General features: G+C 49.0%; 1 protein-coding gene across 1 annotated transcript in view; it reads right to left on the bottom strand.

Annotated features, from left to right (window-relative positions):
• The window catches only part of LOC146059569 (multidrug resistance-associated protein 1-like), an 87,914-nt gene extending 67,939 nt beyond the window's left edge, over nt 1-19,975 (bottom strand). The window contains exons 1-3 of the mRNA XM_083171905.1: nt 19,762-19,975; nt 7,578-7,639; nt 5,527-5,662 (exon numbers count right to left, since the gene is read on the bottom strand). Coding sequence (XP_083028031.1) covers nt 5,527-5,662; nt 7,578-7,639; nt 19,762-19,818 — 255 coding nt within the window. The 5' untranslated portion in view covers nt 19,819-19,975. The remainder of the gene's footprint in view (nt 1-5,526; nt 5,663-7,577; nt 7,640-19,761) is intronic.
• Between the last annotated feature and the right edge of the window lie 236 nt (nt 19,976-20,211).

Below are 20,211 nucleotides of genomic sequence, written 5' to 3' on the forward strand. Positions count from 1 at the left end.
CCACCCCAATAGGGGACAAAATTAGTCCCTCAACTGGTGGTGTTGCAAACGGGCCTGCCATGCGACCTAGTTTTACCTCGGCTTCGACTTTTTGTGATATTATGTCAGGGTGTTCCATGGCCGAGCGTAAGTTTCCCTTACTACCCGTACTAATTGGAGCGGAAACAGGTAATTGAAAACCCTCTGAAAATCCGGACTGCAAAAATATTGCTCCATCTCTGTCCGGATACCGTTCCAGCCATGGTAACATCCTGACCAATACAATTGGAGTTGGGGCTCTATCCAACGACAGGTGCCGCTGGACCGCGGCTTTGTTTTGTCGTGGATTGAGCCCCACCTCCCCCTCCAGTTGAAGGTTTTGTGCAATCCTTGATTGCGTGTTGACCTCCGCATCTGATACAAAGGTGCCGAAAACGACACCGGTTACCCAGGTTGCATTGCCCATTATTAAATGAGTAGCACCTACCATGGCCATGTTTCGTATTACTTCCCTTATTAATATTATTGTAAGGCCTGCTCCCATACTGCCTTACCCACCCCTTATTCTCAGGAGCCCTAATAGGCGTAGCCGATTCGGCAACTTCGCCGTATAATTCCACGTCTTTCTTACCAAAATCGTACACCTCCCGGCCATGCTGCTTTCTCCTAAACTCTTCGTCATAGACCCGCCAACCGGGACCGACGTAAGAGGTGTAGAGTTTATGAATAAGGAACTGGTATCTCACCAGGTTCACATATTCATCTGGATGTGTCTCTAAATAACAGGCCGCAAAAATTAGTATGCCCCTTACCCAGTTGTTATAAGTGCGAAATGCATCCTCGCTAGCGGGTCCTTTTTTCCTTGCGGCTAGAAGGGCCCGCCTATCCTTGCTTGTTAAAGCAAAGATATCTACATAGCGCCCCTTTCTGATCCTATCTCTAGCCCTAGGACGCAAACCCCGCTTAACAGCGGTGTTCGCGCACTGCACTGCATCAGACTCAACCGATACATTGGAGGACCCGGAGCTATGGGACCTATATTCCCTACGTCTCTTCCGCCTTCGTCTCCTCACGACGCCGTCCGAAGATGACTTATCCTCGGAAGACGTCGATGCTAATGAGGAATCAGAGGTTTCATTTCGGCGCCGTCTCTTACGAGACTTTGCAGATCTTTTCCGCTTAGCCTTCTTCTCTACCGATGAATCCTCTGACCCCCCACTGCTGGACCCTGTATTGTCTTCCCCAGTCCAGTCAGGATCATTTGTGGACTCACCAGTATCAGACGATGCTGCCCTCCTTCTTCTACGATCACTTCCTCCTCGGCTTGAAGAATGTCCTTCCATGGTTCGCTCGGCGGAATCCTGACCTGTCAATAGAGGTTCGTTAACAACCCCCATCACGGTTGGGACATTCGGCGATACCCTTTCAGCAGAGGAAATAACATTGTCCCCTCGTGCCGCAGCAATAGTTGGAGCTATTGCTTTGGCTATGAGGTCAGATACTGACTCCAAAGTTGCCGGAGGGTCAGTTTTTCCCTGCCCACCTGTTCCGGTGGTTAACAGAGGAGCCACTGCCGACACTACCGCTGCGCATATAGATGTAAGCGCCGATGTCCCTAATGACACGGTGTCACCTTCCGTGTTTCTCCCGGCAACCGCGTCCGCATATGAGCGACCCGGTTGCGTTCTGGCGCTTTGTGGCGCCATATTGTTCTCCCTTGCCTTCTCTGCGACCACCCTTCTCCTCGCTGTCCGTCTAGATCTGGCGTTAGATTTTCTAACTTCTTCGACCGGATTCATTCCTGCATCATTTTGCAAGTCCCTTTCACTAACCCCGCCTTCTTCGTTTGAACCGGACAATGGGGCTTGCTCTTGCGTACCGGATTCACTGCTCAGCGAATCCACTTCGTCTGACTCGCCGCATGAGGATAAGGATTCATCCGAATCCTCGCTATTATCCTGCCACGTAGCTACGGCAGACTTAAACATTTCAAATTCGGCATGAGTTAACTTATGTCTCATGTCCTCAATAAATTTCCCCCTGGGGTTGCTATTACTATTACTGCCACCAGATGGCGCTGCTGCTGCATTGCCATTTCTTCCTTTTTTATGGGACCTCCTGCAATTTCCCCTTCCTCCAGCAGAGGGCGCTCCAGGCACAGAAGTGCCTGCAACACCCTCCTCACAGTGGTAAGCATCACCCTTGCGGCCATTTCTATTCTTGCCTCTGTCTAACCCCCTAGCTAGCTTGTTTCTAGGTACTGCTTTACCTTTATTCTGAAGTGGGCGCGCAGCGGTCCTTTGACCGCTGCGCTGTGCCCCTTCTTTTACACCAGCCCTCCCTGCATCTACTGCGGCAGCGACAGGCCTAGCGCCTGTGCTCCGCTTATTAATCGTGCTGGCTGCTGCGTCTGGGGAGAAGGACGCCGGCACTGACGCCGGCGTCCCCGCCGCTCTCCCCCTTTTCCTTGCCCTCAACTGATTGCTGCCCGCTCGGCGCCCAGCCCCAGCCGCCTCCCCCGCTGCGGCGGATGCTTCAGGCCTAGCGCCTGAGCTCCGCCGCGTGACGCGGCGAGGCCTAGCGGGGACCGGCGCCGGCTCACAGTGGGGACGGGCGCCGCCATCTGATCGCCCCCTCACCCTTGATTGACGCGGGCGGGCTGCCGGAGGGATTCCTGAGCCTCCGGCAGCACCGCCACGCCGCCCTGACCTGCCGGGCAGACTTATGTTAACTGCCGGAGCGGGCGGTTCGGCCTGCGCTCCGGCAGTCCTGCGACGAGGAGAGGGGGATAGCCCCCGCTCGTCACCCCTGCAAGGAGGCTTGGCTCTGGCCCTGTAGGAGCCTGGAGCTTCGCCTAGCGCGGTATATCTGGCAGGAGCCCCCGCAGCGCGCTTAGGCCTAGCTGGCATCCTCACAGGGCTTGAGGCTAGTTTAAGGGGGGTATAGAAAAGGGGTATAGATATTGTAGTATATAGATTAAAGTAATAGGATTATAGCTTAGCAGTAAGAGAGAGAGAAATAGGGTGAGAAAGAAGAGCGATAGGGAGAGAAAATTATATAGAAATAACAAATCTCTACACAGGCTAATAATTGTCTGTACTTAACAGTCCCAACGTTTCCTGAAGCAAGAGGCAGAATCTTCTGGAACCAAGAACATCACCCCATCAATCTCCACCTCTGACCTCAACCAGCCTATCCTGAACCGTCATTCAAATCAGCCAACCCGTCAATCAAGACAAGCCGAACCCTCAAGCCCAGATCAAGTGTGTGAGCTAAGGATTCCTGCCAATAGCCAGGTGAGTTTATGCTGTTTTCAGCCAGACAAGCTGGCTTCTACAGTCTTGTCATCCATAAAACCCAGCAACAGGTTGTGAAGAAACTTAAAGCACTTCGTAATAAGTAATCCAAGGTGCATGATCTCAACCGGAGGAAGAGTGGTCGTGCCTGTAAGGACAATCAAAGCTGCTCTTTCAACAGCCAATATTAGCTGCTCTTAGAATCCTCACTCCAGTTGGCAGGGCAGACCAGGGAAGCAGTGTGAACGGGGCAGACATGGGAATTTCCCAGGTCTAAGGTGCAGTATAAACAGGGTCTGTGAGCTGAGATGATATGTGCCTAGGCTTTTGCAGGGGTGGTAATGAGAACATGGTATTAGAAGATCAATGGTGCGATATGTGGGATGATAGATTATTTTTAGTGGAATACTATGCTTTGACTTGGGAACACCTGCCCTTTCTTAACCTTTGGGACTGGCCGTCGGCTATCTCAGCATTGGCAAAGAGCAATAGCTAAGATGGAACATTTATGGGCTGAGCCAATATTCTTTCTGACAATCTTAGTGACATCAGTAAAGTATGATACATACAGGGGTAAATTTACTAATGCGTCTAAAAATAAAAAGAGGTGATGTTGCCCATAGCAACTAATCAGATTCTGTCTATGATTTCTTAATTGCATCCTAGAAAGTGATAGATAGCATCTGATTGGTTGCTATGGGTAACATTATCTTGGAGAGATGACGAACAACCAACCAATCAACTCCTTTCTGACATTTTTCAAACACAGTCTGTGACATGGCAGGTAGGAGCTGATTGGCTGGTGGTTTATCACTCTCCATTTTATCACTTTTGAAGCTTAGTACATCTGGCCCTCTGTCTCTCCCAGATGAGGTGCTGCCTTTGAAGGTAAATGAGAGGTTGAAAATGATGCTCTGTCTAACGAGGATTAGGAACAGATTATCCAGATCCCCCTTGTCTACACATGTGAGAGGCTCATATTACATACCCTCCAACATGACCCATTCCACTAAGTACAAAATGCTCTGTTTCTGGACTTTCCTGCCAGTGGCAGTTGCAGAGGTGGGGCTGCAGCACAGTCCAATATTCAAAAAGGGGAGCCACACCTAATGCCACCCCAAACATCACTGTCCTGGACTCACTGACAGTTGATGTGACCCCCCTCTTTGAATTTTGGACTGTGCTGGAGTGCAACCTCTGTAACTGCCACTGGCAGGGAAATCCAGGAACAGAGCAATAAAAAGAACTGGGAAAAAAGTAGAAGACATATTCATTGATTTACAGAGTCACGTTGCTCCATTGTGGTCCCAACTGTTGCTTAAACCCTCTGCACCCTCCTATCTCACTGTTGGGATGAATATGCGATCCAAGATTGCAAAAATCTAAGCTGAATCTGCTATTTTTTTCTTATAAAGTAATTGTAATGACAACAATTATAGGGCCTGATTCAGAGACGAATGTTATTGCACAGCAGCTTTTAGAAGTAGTAGCTGTGCAATAATATGCTAATGTCACAGGAGGCTACTTGGCCCTTATTCTGGTTCACTCGCATCGGCAAATTCCTTCTCAAATGGACAATACAATGTGCACTGCAGGTGGGGCAGATGTAACGTGTGCAGAGAGAATTAGATTTGGGTGCGGTTTTACTTCAAAGTGTGCCCTATAATGCAGTGTAGAAATAAAGCAGCCAGTATTATCCCTGCACAGAAACAAAATAACTCACCCAAATGTAACTCTCTCTGCACATGTTACATCTGCCCCCCACCCCTGCAGTGCACATGGTTTAATCCATTTGAGAAGGAATTTGCCTTTGCGAGTGAAACAGAATAACCACCGTCAGTGGGGATCCCAACAGTCAGTCATGGCAAGCGCAGAGTGGCATGCACAGCGAGCCCACAAGGGACTTCTTTGTGCTTGCCCCCCTGTTGGAGCACCAGCAGTCGGGATTCTGATGTCGGGATACTGTCGGGATCCCCACTGTCGGAGGCGCATACCACACCACAGCCAATGACTTCGGCATCCCCAGGGCTGGCATGCTCCCTTTCCTGAAACCCTGGCCGTCGCCACCCATTCACTTCCCCCCGAATGGACACACGGCTGCTGATTCGGGGGAACTGTAACCATAGTTGCAGAAACAGATGTGTAGAGATTCTGCACATATATACGCAGATCGTCTAGCCTCTAGAAATGTAGGTAAATCATGTTTGGGCCCATCTCTGACTAAGGCCCATAATGCACCACTGCCAATCACCTTTCTGCCTTGTTGCAAGGTTTCCTTTCTCCAGTTTTTTTCAAATGCGGGGTAAACATTGTATGAAGAGTCTGCGTCATTCAGGTCAATGAGGTCTTCTCTTTCCAAAGGTTTCCTATAACCAAGTGTTATAATTCTGGGAAAACAACAGAAAACCATTAGGAAGAGTGTAAAATGCCTGAATTTACTAACCGTACACAGATCAGACCAACCCATAAGCTACAGGTGTGGGAGAGTAAAGGTCGCTACACAAACAGCTGACACATCATTTACCCAAGTACTGTACACTGACGTCCACACATGTGCAATGTATTTATATACAGGTATGTATACGGCGCACACACATTACACTGCAGAGAATGTTGTGGATATCTGCTGTGGTCATTACATATGGGAAACGACATAATGTACTGGGGAGAGGGAGGGGATGTTGGGGGGTGGGAGCAGATACTGTGGAGAGGGAGGTAATATTGGGGAGAGGGGGGCAGATAGTGGAGAGAGGTAGGGAATGTTGTAGAGAGAGAGAGGGGAACAGATGATGGATTGGGAGGGTGGAGGGAGCCAGATGCTGTGGAGAGCGGGGGGGGAGAAAGAAAGAAAGAAAGAGAGGCAATGCTTGGGAGAGGTTGGAAATAGCAGTGGGACAGATGAGGCAGGATAACCATTCACAGATATGGGCCATGCAGTGGTATACTCAGTATTCCAGAGGTGACAATCTCCTCCAATCAGGGGCTCTTCTAATCAGCATATGCTGAGCTCCTCCAACCAAAGCTCGGCACCCTCTCTTCTGTCTCTAGTGCCAGAGTCTACTGAGCATAAGCAGACCTCCGGGAACATGGCACTCACGCCATTTTCCCGGTGACTTCTGTGCTACTTGTATGCAGGTGTTCAGTAGAACGGAGTGGACGCCATTTTTCCAGTTCTTTCTGTGGCATGACGGAGAGAGAAGTATTGTGTATGGGTGCAGGGTGTTCAATCGGGATGCAGTTAAAATCCCGGCGGTCGGGATCCCGGCGTTCAGAATCCCGACGCCGGAATCCCGACCGCCGAAATGCCGACACATTCTCCCTCCTGGGGTGTCCACGACACCCCTGGAGGGAGAATAAATTAGTGTGCCGAGAGTAGCGAGGCACCGGGCCCGCTGCGTGGCGATCGCAGCGAGCCCGCAAGGGGGGGCGATCCACGTCCCCCCCTTGTCGGCATTTCAGCTGTCGGGATTCCGGCGTTGGGATTCTGAACGCCGGGATCCCGACCGCCGGGATTCAATACTGAATCCGTTCAATCTTGTCCCCTTTGGCTCTAATTACCCCCATGCACTGCACATTGTGCACCCACTATACATAAGCCCATGCCTGGTCTAGTGTGTAAAGATAAACTTAATCTAGTACAGTGTATATAGTGTGCTGAGACATAATGATCCAACAAAAGGTGTATCAGGTGTACGGACATTGGTCTCCTTCTTTAACCTGGCTCTTGGCAACACGGATGGTGTGACAGCTAACATTGCTGCCTCACAGCCCTGCGGAAATCTCAGCACCGGTTACATCTGCCCCACCTGCAGTGCAGCATGCTTTTGTACAGTTGCTTGCTTTTTTGCTGTACTTACACACATGCCCCAGGCCCATAGTTTAGTGTAGCGTACCTGACACTATTGCATAAAGGGCTGAGCATACTGTATAACTTTTCCCTTTAGGTGCTGCCTTCTACAAGTCAAGAGTAAAGTACTTGACTACGTTGCCCAAGGAACATCCCCAAATAATGTAGGCATTGCGCAAAAAAAGCCTCAATCTGAGCAAGTATGGATGCCAGCCTTATGTTAATTATAGTATTCCTAAGACTTCTGCATGACGGAGCACATGTCCAGTCTGAGAACATCCATGCCATGAGTTTGATGGACAATCAGGCCCATCATGAGACCCCCATTCACCCTTAACAATCCTGAACGAAGTCTATTGCAATATTTTGGAAAAGCAGCACTACCGAGTAATGTTTCCATCGTGCGAAATGCATCACACTCTCTCATTATGTATTGTATAAGTCGTATACAGTACCTGCTGTACCACGAATACGTCACCCTACTGAAGAAGGACGCTCTGTTCTCAGGATTGTCATTCTGGAAATACAGAATTTAAAAAATACTGTTATTACTACATTCAGGAGCAAACACATTTATAGGTTTTGGGTATTGATTCATTTTAAAAGGATACCCATATTCAAACCACACCATGAATTTTATTTAAGGGATGTCCCAGTGTCCCGGTTTTCGGAATGCCAGCAGTCAGAATCTTGATGCCGGTATCCCAACTTGTGGTCAGAAGAACCAACATACATGGAGATCCCGACACTGGAATCCCAACTGCCGGCATCCTGATAATATGTATGTGGGGCAAATTAGGGTTATGCTGAGGGATGTTAGGTTCAGGCACTAGCAGAGGCATAAGTTCATCCCAATTGCCTACAAGCAAGTTGGAATTTTGTGCCCCCCCCCCCCCCCAATCCTTAAAAAAAGGGAAAGCAAATATTGTGTGTGTGCTGTGTGAGAATGGCCGGTGGGACTGGGTCAGACTCACAAGCATTCAGAATCAGTGTTCACCAGTGAGTCCCATCTGACAGTTTAGCTTCAGTAGTGGGTGGACTGTCACTTGCACAGGCTGAGCGGTGCCAGGTGTGAGTCATCCTGAGCCCTATTGCAGGTGTTAGCAGGGCTCCCGGTATAGAGCCAATTAACTATGCAGGTGCTCTGCAGAGTTCCATTGGAAGAGCAGCGGTCACACTTGGCTCCCGCTGTGAGCCACACAGGTGCTGCTGTACATGCAGGTGCCCCTTCAGGGCTTGGAGGCCAGAGGCAGACGGCTCCATTGCCTCTGGGAGGTACTCCTCTGGACATTAGTGGAGGACTTAGTGATAGGCACTTTTCATTCAGTGGGGGATGGCGATTCCATCGACAGCCCTGCAAGGGGGCGTACGCGCACCCCGTGGCGAAGGAGCTCCCCGCCGCCACGAGACACTCGCGTGCCCTGTGGTGATGGAGCTCCCCGCCGCCGTCCGCCGCATCCCCCGACGGTCCCCATTGCCGCCCGTGCCTGCAGCGGCGACGGGCAGGGTCCCGCTGCTCAGCCGCCGAGAGACCGGGATGCAGCGGGCTGTCCTGGAAAATTTCTGGGCATACCACAAATATGCACCTCTAGAGCCCCCCCCGTTGCATCCTCCAGCCCCCCCCCTCCAATCACCTGTGCTCCGGCAAACGTACGCCGGAGCTGTTCTAACCCCTGCCGCTCCCCCAGCCTGTAGCCACCAGTCATTATGTCGCAGTGATGTAGGCGGCAGGCTTGGGGATGTTTGGGCGGCTCGGGGGACTCGGGAGCACTCAGACGCCAGAGTTCTCCCGAGCCGCCGCGAAACATCCCCGAGCCTGCCGCCTTTGTGATGACTGACAGGCGGCAGGGGGAAGCGGTGGCAGGGGAGCGAAGGTGAGGGGGGGGGGGCGGAGCAGCTAATGATCTGTGGTGGGTTTTGCTGGGGCAGGACAAACCTGCCCTGGTAGGTTTGTCCTGCCCCAGCAAAACCCACCACTGAAGGGGTTAATATTACATTCAGGGTTTTATTGCAGTTTATAAATGACTCATTAGCAACTTTATAGCCAGTTTTGCATTCTCTGGATTTCCCATTTCACCAGAATTTTCTTCCATGATATATAATTTATTTTGCCAGAATATTAGAGTAAATATTTTTTCTTGTATTTGATATAACTACATTTATATTGATAGGTTTATACTAGTTTCTCCTGTATCTGAAACGCATATCATTTTAATCTGTACTGTGCATTTTCTTAATGTGTATGACTGCAATCTGCCAGTAACACTTTAAACTCAATCAGCAATACAGACTATGACACAAAAATCAGGCGCGTATTACCAACTGTAATATGCAGCACTTAAGGCCCCCATACACTGCAATGATTTTGCACGATTTCATTCGATTACGATCGTTCCGGCCAATATATATAGTTTATAAAGTGTCAAATCGTATGTGTTTTCCATCCGATCTGATGCGCGGTCCTGTGAGTGTCAAATACGAACCCCTAGATCGGTCGTACTGCACCCTTGATTTATCGGAATCGGATGGAAAATGGAGTGCTTTTTGTGCATGCAATATATCGTATGCGATATAGCGCAGGAAGTTTGACTGACGTTTCCAGTCCCTCTAGCCCCCTAATCCAGCCCATCAGATATAATTTATGGTAACATTGCATACCATAAGAAATATCTCTTGCGATTTATCTTGCCTTGATCAATCGTATGAGATATATATCTTATGCAAAAATGACACCAAAGTACAAAATCTGATGGAATCACTCGCGGGAAGGTCCAGGGGGAGTTCAAGGGAAATTAAATCCGATTTCAGGGTCAGACATATCGTTGTAGAGTATGAGGCCCGTAACATACAATATTTGTGATCAATTAGCTCCGATGTTTATTTTCACATGATCGTAACCAGGGCCGGACTGGCCCACAGAAGTACCGGGGAACCCTCTGATGGTCAACACTGCCTGGGGGCCCACCTTCTTCTCTAAGGATAAGGTTCCGAGCGGAATGCGTGGTGAGGGAAGCGAGCCATGGGAGGAGACGCAGTACACTTATACGGTGTCTATGTCGACCTAGGTTAACATCGTCACCAAAAAAAATAACCTTTTTCATGTTGACCTACTGTGTGCGAACCTTTTGACCATTTTTATGTGTCATGACTTTTTATGTGTCGGCCTATGGCCTGTTGACCAATAGTATTTGACCTATTGACCCTATAACCCATACCCATTCCAGACTGTGCACTTGAGTTATACATTATACATACCTCCCACTGTTCCAATGACAGCATTCATTGTTAATTGGACACTGCCTTGTTGTCTCACTCAATAGTCGCAGTGTCCTGCCTGTGGGTGTGGGGGGGGGGGGGGGTGGGGGGTGAAGAGACAGTTATGGGAGCCAGTGATCACCGGTGCTCAGCTGGTGATCACAGAATAGATTACCCACATATGTTAGATGTTAAGCATGCGCACAACATCTAACGGTACGGGGAGGGTCTGTTCAGGGAGAGCTGGACACTCCCCCAAAATGACAGCTCTAGGCCACGCCCATCCCTCCTATGGTGTATTCCCTTCAGTGGATTGCGGTTATTAATCATGTACATTATTACGATGCACGAGCAGTATTTACTATTATATTTATCAGATCCGCCCATATGGACGGATTAGGAAGTAAAAGTCGCCCTGGAAAAGTTTCTAGAAATAGCCTCACTTGGGCAGCACCAAATCAACTGTGGGCAGAACCAACACCACAGTAAGCAGGATTAGAACAACACTATACCAGGATGCATTGCTGATAGGAAATGCTAAAGATGGTCATAAACCATGATCGCCTCCCCTCTCAGAGAGGCCGAGAGGCTCCCGAAAATCCGGTCTGATACCCAGAGCGACACCATTCACTGATGCATCTCTTATAGCACCAATATGCATTAGATGTTGCTCAGACCTCACATACTCCCAGATCTTCATATATATATCCACAGATATGCCACATTCTTTGTTCATGCCGCTCAGACCTCCACATGTGACATATACCTGTCATATGTGGAGGCCTCTTCTTTCTACTCCCACTGCCCGGCCTCTGCAGCGGAGGAGGGAGGCATGGAACCCAGGCCCCTCCAACAGACCGGGGCTGTGGTAAAAAAAAACCCTCTCGACGGCACTGAACCTTAACTACTTGAGTGGTGGGTTTCCCTGGGGCAGAACAAACCTACCAGGTCCTGCCCAAGAAATACTCACTACAGAAGGGCAACCCCTGTGGCTGCTGCTGCCGGCTGTGGCTTGGAGAAGTTTGGGTCCGTTTGGAGGGGCTTGGGAGCGCACAGGTTTTTTTTCGGGCGATCAAACATTCGTCTGTTCGGGCATTACAGTGTTTGGAGACCTGAATACACGAACGGCTGAGCGTGGCTGAACCTCCCCGAGCGGCCCTGCACATACAGGATCGTCGATGGGGAGGATCGGGAAGGAGGGGGGAGCCAGTGGTTCACTGGCAGCACAGCTCCGCCTGAGAAATTTATAGCCATTCCACCAAAGGGGGTAAAATTACCCCCTCTTCTTAGTACGCTTTAATCCCATCATCTAATGCACAGCGGGTATGTGTGTGTCAGTGGCGTAGCTTGGTTTGGGGTGCCCCCCCGCCATTAATGGGGGGCCTTCCCCCCCCCGGCTGCCGGTGCCCCCCCCTTCCCCCCCATCGCCGCAGGCTTATCTGTCTGCGCGTCCCGGCTCCCCTCCTGGCTTCAATTAATAATTCTATGCAGACGGACCACGATAAAATGGCCGCCCCCATACCGCAGACAGTTTCAGAGAACTGTCTGCTTTATGGGGTGGCCATTTTATCGTGGTCCGTCTCCATAGAATTGATTGAAGCCAGGAGGGGAGCCGGGACGCGCAGACAGGTAAGCCTGCGGGGGATGGGGGGCGGGGGCATTACTATAGCACCGCAGCCCCCCGGCGCCCCCACATGCACAGCGCCCCCCCCCCCCCGCGACCGCGGGGGCGGCGGTGCTATAGTTACGCCCCTGGTGTGTGTGTGTGTTTATGTGTATGTATGTTTTCATAACGTAACTGAATGACATTTACCAGGTTACAATTTTGCTGCAAGGCTGGTTGGACGCACTCACACTGTATTGTTGCTGGTTATAACCAGTTGTTGTTATTAGAATACAGTGGGACTACAGTATGTTATGGTCTTGAACCTGTCTGACTAGTGCACTGGCTAAAGGAGGTCATTCTGGCTGACTCGCACAGCTTTGCAAGCCAATCAAACGCCGACCATCGGATGATTTCTAAAGAGCGTGCAAATCTAAGTCACTCTCTGGTGAATCAGATTTGCCACGTCCTGGTACATGAACAGGGCTGGCAGCTGACATCCGGTGATGTCAGCAGCCCACCCCCGGCACCCGCTTCATGGCCAAATCACCATGGGAACGACCAGCCTCTTCATGGGGATACCCATGAAATGCTGGGGGTACCCATGGGTGATACCCATGCCCGCTTCCCCCGTCCGCACTGCTCCATGCAAATGGACCGGCGAATATTCAATTTGCCGCGTCCATTTGCCCAAAGAGCCTGCACATGTGCATAAATGTTTCTGTGCATGAGCACAAACAAAACTCTGCTCCTCTGTGTGAACGGGATGCACTTATAATCCCGGCGTTCAAAATCCCGACACCTTCTCCCTCTATGGGTGTCCACGACTGGGTGTCTTAAGCCTGGTTTATGAACAAAAAATGTTTATACTGTATATGTAGATAGAGAGTCAAAGAGAGGGAGCATTGGGAAGACACAGAGAAAACATATTTTACAGTATACTGTATGTAACAGAGAACAATTACATTCCTCCCAAGAAACATGGACACTTGCTCACTCTGGAAAAGGGGCTTAGACTTTGAAGGGGGGAAGGGGGGGGGGGGGGGGGGTAGGGGTAGTGGGTGGATAGTGATGTGCTTGCAAGCCACACCCACATTTTCATCACAATTGGAGCATGCCCAGTGATCTATGAGCTGCTGGCACGCCCCCTGCCATTCTTTTCTCTCTTGGTGCATAGACGCTGTGCTCATGCGCACATTTGCTGTTCACCACTGCTCTGCTAAAAAACTGCTGTACCATTTACAACCAATCAGATTGTGGTTTTCATTTTGTAAACTACTAGTTCGAAATCAGGTTGGTTGGTATTGGTCACAACAGCATTCTTCATTATTTCTCTACATTATCTGCATGGTAACAGTAGACTATAGTTTGTGCATTGCTACAAGTTACTAAACAGCAGATCAGGGGTTATGTAAATGGTGGAGGTTTGTTACTAGAATGTGTCCCTGGGCACTGAGTACTGCGTCCCAGGAGACAGGAAACGCTAATGACAAATAAACAAGAAAACATTACATACATGACAGCCTGAAAATACAGATCTCACACACGACAGCCATGGATACATAATATTCTATTTTCTTCCATTTAGGAACCTTTATACAGATACATTTTCAATTATTTACCATCCATATTTTAGTATATGTAAATATAAACTTCAATTTCTTAAGTTGAAAATGTGTCCATATGTTTATTACGTATTATTCTAAATGAGTCTTACAGTGCAACTAAACAGCTCATTCATTTATTAATTCATTGTTAGTGGCAGATCCAGGTGGTGGGGCACACGGGCCCATGCGCTCCCCCTGTTGTTTCTGGTATTTTTACTTTATTCTAACAGAGAGCAGGAGCAACAACCATGTGCTGTCTCCGTCAGGTTTTTGATGGATCCGGCGGGCACTAAGGCCATGCTCATGCTGCCACCAAGCTGCGGTGACTGTAGGGGTGAACAGCGGCGGCGGGGACCCTCAACCTGCCCTGAGTTCAGAGACAAGCCGGACTGTGGGTGTAATTCAGTCCTGATCACAGGACAAATTTGTTCTCAAACTGGACAAAACCATGGGGGTTATTCTGGTTGAGTCCACCAAACCCCGCCTTGCGAATGGTGGTCTGGCCGCCACCCATTCGCAAGGGCGATTCCCCCACAGTAACATCCATTCGCAGCCTAGTGGGATCCACCCACAACATTTGAAGGGAGTCGTCTATCGAATGATGGCAAAGGTGCACGCAAATAAAAGTGACTCAAGTCATTTACATAAGCGTGGACGCTCGGGAGGAAGTGGGCGGACAGCTGACATCCGGTGATGTCAGCTGGCCGCCCCCCACACCCACGTCGTTGGGGCATTTGCATGAGAATGGCCAGCGTTCTCTTGGCGTTCCCATATGTAAGTGGCCCGGCATGCAGCCCCACGCCCCCCGCCTTGGGTGCATGCGCTCAGCAACTGCACATGCACAGAAATGCATCGCTCCCCATGTGAACACACAGGGGAGCGAATGAACCAGAATTACCCCCCATGTGCACTGCAGGTGGAGCTGATGTAACGTGCAGAGAGAGTTAGATTTGTGTGAGTTATTTTGTCTCTCTGGGAAGAGAGTTCCAGAGTTTGACTGTTCTGACCGTAAAGAAATTCTTTCTACTAGCAGCGCTGAACGAAATCTTTTTTTCTACTAATCTGTACTCATGCCCTCGCGTCCTAGATTCCTTTCTAGTAGAAAAGAGGGTACGTGACAGTTCCTTATATTGGCCCTTGATATACTTGTACATGTTGAGCATGTCCCCCCTTAAACGTCTCTTTTCTAATGTAAATAGTCCCAAATTGCTTAATCTCTCCCCGTAGCTTAAATTCTCCATTCCCCTAATAAGCTTTGTTGCTCGCCTTTGGACTTTTTCTAATTCTATGATGTCCTTTTTATAGTGTGGGGCCCAGAACTGTACTCCGTACTCTAGGTGAGGTCTCACCAATGCTTTATATAGTGGCATAATTACCCTCGAGTCCCTAGTTTCCATTCCCCTCTTAATACATGCCAGAATTTTGTTGGCCTTTTTTGTAGCTACATTACAATGGGCACTACATCCCAGTTTGCTGTCTATTTGGACTCCTAGATCCTTTTCAAGTATGGAATTACCCAGTTCCTCTCCGCTAAGGTTGTAACTTGCACACTGGTTGTATCTCCCAAGGTGCATAACCTTACATTTATCTACAGTGAACCTCATCTTCCATTTTTTTTGCCCACTCATCTAGAATTGCAAGATCATTTTGGAGCATGGTTACATCTTCTGATGATTTGATGACTTTGCTAAGTTTTGTATTGTCCGCAAAGATGGATACATTGCTGAGTAGCCCCTGTCCCAATATCGATAATAAAAATGTTAAATAGAATGGGCCCTAAAACCGAACCCTGAGGCACTCCACTTAGTACCGGTATCATATCTGATACGGCACCATTCACAACCACTCTTTGGCCCTTATTCTAATCTGTGCGGTACGGCCCGCGTGCGGCCGTACCGCCGATGTTTTCACTCTGCACATGCGCAGAGGTCACTCTGCGCATGTGCAGGCGAAATCGCCGCACACAAAAATTATACGCCGCAAAGGGGGCGTATAGGGGCGTGAGGGGCTTGATAGCCTCATTTACCTATGTATACGCCCAGCGTTTCATGGGCGTTCCCATGCAAACGCGGGGCGTATGCATGGTAATGAGGCTATGACGCCAGTGATGGGGGCGGAAAGCTGACATCGCCGGATGTCAGCTCTCCGCCCAAATACAAGCTTTCACACGGACGATTGTCCGTGTGGTCTAAGCTTGCGTGAGCGGGGGGAGCGTGCGGCCCTGCCTTCGATGGTCGTCGACCATCGAATGCAGGGGGCAGCTCCCACCATGGTGGAGGCGTACGCCCCACCATTTTCATGCGGATCGCCAGCCGTCCGCGTACGGACGGCCGTGGCGATCCGTCTTGTAGGCGGGGTTTGGTTTGTGCGGCCGGAGCAACGTATGCGGCTCCGGCCGCACAGATCAGAATAAGGGCCTTTGTTCTCTATTACATAGCCAATTCCCTACCCATCTGCAGATATTTTCACCCAATCCTAGGTTCTCCATTTTATTAATCAATCTCTTGTGTGGGACAGTATCAAATGCTTTAGCAAAATCTAGGATTATCACATCTACAGCATTTCCATTATCGAGGTTTTTGCTAACCTCTTCATAGAACCCTAGTAGATTAGTTTGGCATGAACGATTTTTCACGAACCCATGTTGGTTAGTACTGAGTAGACGGTGATGGTCTAAATATTCCTGGATACCATCCCTTAAAAATCCTTCAAATAGTTTACCCACTATTGATGTTAAACTAACGGGTCTGTAATTAGTGGGATCTTCCTTTTTTGAATATTGGCACTACCTCTGCTAATATCCAGTCTTTTGGTACTATACCTGACGATAGTGACTTGCTAAAGATATAATGTAGGGGGTAGCTTGTTCCTCCCTTAATTCCATTAAAACATTCGGTTGAATCCCATCTGGCCCGGTGATATTTGTTTTGAGTTTGCGTAGCCTCAGCCACATCAACTACGGGTTCGTCTGTATGAATAATACAGCTCCAGGTATAATTATTGTGAGCCATTATAGTGAGTGTATACTAAGCCACCTGTGTATCTCTGTTCTGAACACTGTGGGTTACGTCACTCAGCCTGAACTGCCTGTACCTGTCTCTGAGTACGGTATCAGTACGGTATCAGTGCTGTTGATGGTTAGTGCCAGGTCACCTGCTCCTGGTGTGGCTGTGTTCTGCCACACACCCTGTTATGCTGGACGCTATGTTCCATTGTTGCTGGTGCAGTGCACAGCAGCCCCTGCTCCCAGCCCTAAAGCACCCACCCACCTCACACTCTCCCTGACACCCACTGCCACACACTCTATTCCTGTTCTGCGAGGCCACACCTTTTGCAGCAGAGCAACACCACTTATATGTAAATTTACCTAACACTACTCCACCCTGACCACTTACCCCCATAGTTGCCTACCCTCCTGCATTCTGCAGGAGACTCCCTGAAATAACAGCAAGCTCCCTCTCTCCCTCATTAGTCTAGCAATCTCCCTCATGTCACCTAGCCCACATTACACTGTTACATTTTTTGGGGAAAAAAAAGGAATGAGAGATAGATACATTTACGTTGTATAATCAGCTCTATTTCCCAGCACTTTAGCAAGTATAGTATCTCTTACTAACTGCTTTGGGGCTCATCTACATTTGGATATAAATCATTTTAAAAGATTCCTCTCAGATGTAGCATTACACACCCACGCTTCTAGGTGCCAGGTTGTGAATCTCTTTTCACAATCTCTCCATATATGGAACTAGACACGCCCTTTGGGAGGAGCATGACACGATACCTCAATGGGGTGCTGTGCAAAATTCTACTACCAACCATAATCTCCCTGAAACTAGTTTTCAAAAGTAGGCAAGTATGCTTACCCCCACCCTTTCCCTATTATCATGCCCCCTGTCATTTTTTTGTGGATCAATTAAATCCCAATCTAGGCAACAAAACATAGTAAACATGGATCTCTGATAAAGGGTCCTAGTGTAAAATCTCCATGAAGGTTACTTGTCACAATGGGCCTTATTCTAGTTCACTCTTAGAGGCGAAATCCTTCTCAGATGGACAAAACCATGTGCACTGCAGGGGGGCAGATGTAACAGGTGCAGATAGAATTAGATTTGGGTGAGTTATTTTGTTTCTGTGCAGGGAAAATACTGACTCCATTATTTTTACACTGCAATATAGATCTCACTTTGAAGTAAAACCCCACCCAAATCTAACTCTCTCTGCACAAGTAACATCTGCCCCACCTGCAGTGCACATGGTTTTGTCCATTTAGAAGGAATTTGAATCTGACAGGTGTTCTATACAGTTGTGCGATTTAAGTATAAAACACTATTCTAGTTTTTTGGGTTCAAAGAACACAGCAGTTATTGTGTCAGGAGCAGTACATATCTCTAGGGCATAAAGTAGAATAGGACAAGTAACGGTATTTTCATGGCGCCCGATATATCGGATGCGATATTGGCCGATATATCAGGGTTGCCGACTTTCAAAAAATCCTCTCCGGGAGAAGCCCGGAGGGGAATCTTGCATTACGAGTTTAGGGGGCGGGGCTTAACAGTGCCGTCATTAAGCCCCGCCCATTATGGCAAATAGCCGAAATAACTGATATCCATGGAGGGGGCGGGGCTAAAATGGCACGATTGTGCCGTTTTAGCTCCGCCCCCTCCCCTGTGAGACCCGCGGATTGCGGCATATAAATGCCGCGATCGGGGGGGCTCAGTGGGGGTCCCCCTGATTCCGGGAGGGTTGCCCACCCTTCCGGGGGCCGGGAGGAAGGACCCGATTTTCGGGAGACTCCCGCAAATTCCGGGAGGGTCGGCAACCCTGCGATATATCAATGCGATCCGAACCGATTTTTGACCTGTTCATAACCCCACTATCCACTAAGCAAATACACAAGTACCCTAGTAACAAAGAAAATGGACTTTTCTCTGGTGTATACAGAGGACTGAGGGCGATTAGCCCATAGTGTAAATGACTAGAGACCGAATCCTAGACAAACAGTGGCAGGGCTATACTAGCCTGTGAGGGGAGTATATACTGCAGTACAATCATGCTGTGTATAAATAAAGCAAGGGTGAGGCTGCTATGAAAATAACCAGTTGAAAATGTTCCCATTATAAATCACATAAGTTATAATTATTATTTGTGATTGTTCAGCACATTCAGGCAGCGCAGTGGGAAAGTGGTTAGAATTGCTGTCTCACAGAGAGGTCATGGGATTAGTTATTTCACATCATAACTGCCAGGTCCGGCACTTTTACATTAAGCCCGGGTCACCCATTTTAGACAGGGTGACCCGGGATTAACCCTCCTTATATCCAGAGTGGAACTGCCGGTTTGGTTGACCTAGGATCAGGGGCAGATTGGCCTACCGGGAAACCGGGCCATTTTCCAGTGGGCCTGTCCGGATTTGGCCGCTTTCCCCCCTGGCTGGGCCGCGGCCTGCGTACCACGTTACCATAGCAGTTAGAATGTTCAAATATTCTCTGTAAGCGCTGCGGAATTTGGGGGGGGGGGTCGGTGTGAGAAAGTGACACGATTCGTGGCTTGGTATCCCCGCCCCCTGCTGTGCAATCCCTGAAATACCGGCCTTGCGTGGCAGAAGGCTTGGTCACGAGGGCGTAATCGTATTGGCCACGCCCCCACACTGACCATACGCCGGCCACCCTGCCCCCCCTTCATTAGATCGACCCTATGAAGGTCAACATACTAAACCACTAAAGGTTGACAGGACCTAGCTCAGATCGACAGAGACTGAATGTCGACACAAACATTAGGTTCACAATGGGAAGGTGGGCAGGCAAAAAGGTCTTCTTGAGTTTTTCAAAGATTTTTTTTTTTTTAGCCGACTTGTGCTGACAGTACAGTGACAGGAGGTGATTGGCTGGCACTTTATCTCTCCTCGCTGTATCTCTCTGCAAGCTGTGACACATATCCCCCTATATCCCCAACCTACTGGCAGATTATAAGCGCTAGAACATAACTGTATTTAAATTAATATGAGTAAACATATAAGCAGGTCACATTATCAGAGTTTATTAAATCAGTGATTAATCCCTCTGGAACACAGGTTGCATAGATACAGTACTACAAATACAAGCTGTAAGGATCAGCCAGTGACATGCAGGGGCTCAGACACAACTGGTAACACTGTAACTACTGATGTTACATTACCTTCCCTCTGATCCGCTCATAGGCAGCACTGCTCCCTGTGAATGACTTCAGCATCATCCTCCTTATACAGCAGAGCCCCACTCACTGTGCGCAGATATCCTGTGAGTGGTATCCTCCTGGTATGGTAAGAAAAAGTCCTGTCTACAGTGCAGACCCCATCACACAGCAGCACATGATCACTACACTGAGCTGTCCTATCTGACGCACAGAGCGCCCCCTGGTGGTATTACTGCGCTCTCCTTCCTGGTTTATTCATTCACATTATAGTGTGCATCAGGTCATCACCAATCACAGGCTGAGCTAATGACAGGCAGCCAATTGCATTTCTGACATCCAGCCAATGGGTAGTAAGCCTGGCTGGTCACACGTTCACATTCAGCCAATGATAAGCTGACTGAGAATAGATGCAGTTCCAACTAGAGACGGGCAAAACGGCTCACTGAGCGGACC

This window comes from Crinia signifera, chromosome 2 (assembly GCF_055691185.1).
Source record: "Crinia signifera chromosome 2, ASM5569118v1, whole genome shotgun sequence".
NCBI lineage: Eukaryota > Metazoa > Chordata > Amphibia > Anura > Myobatrachidae > Crinia > Crinia signifera.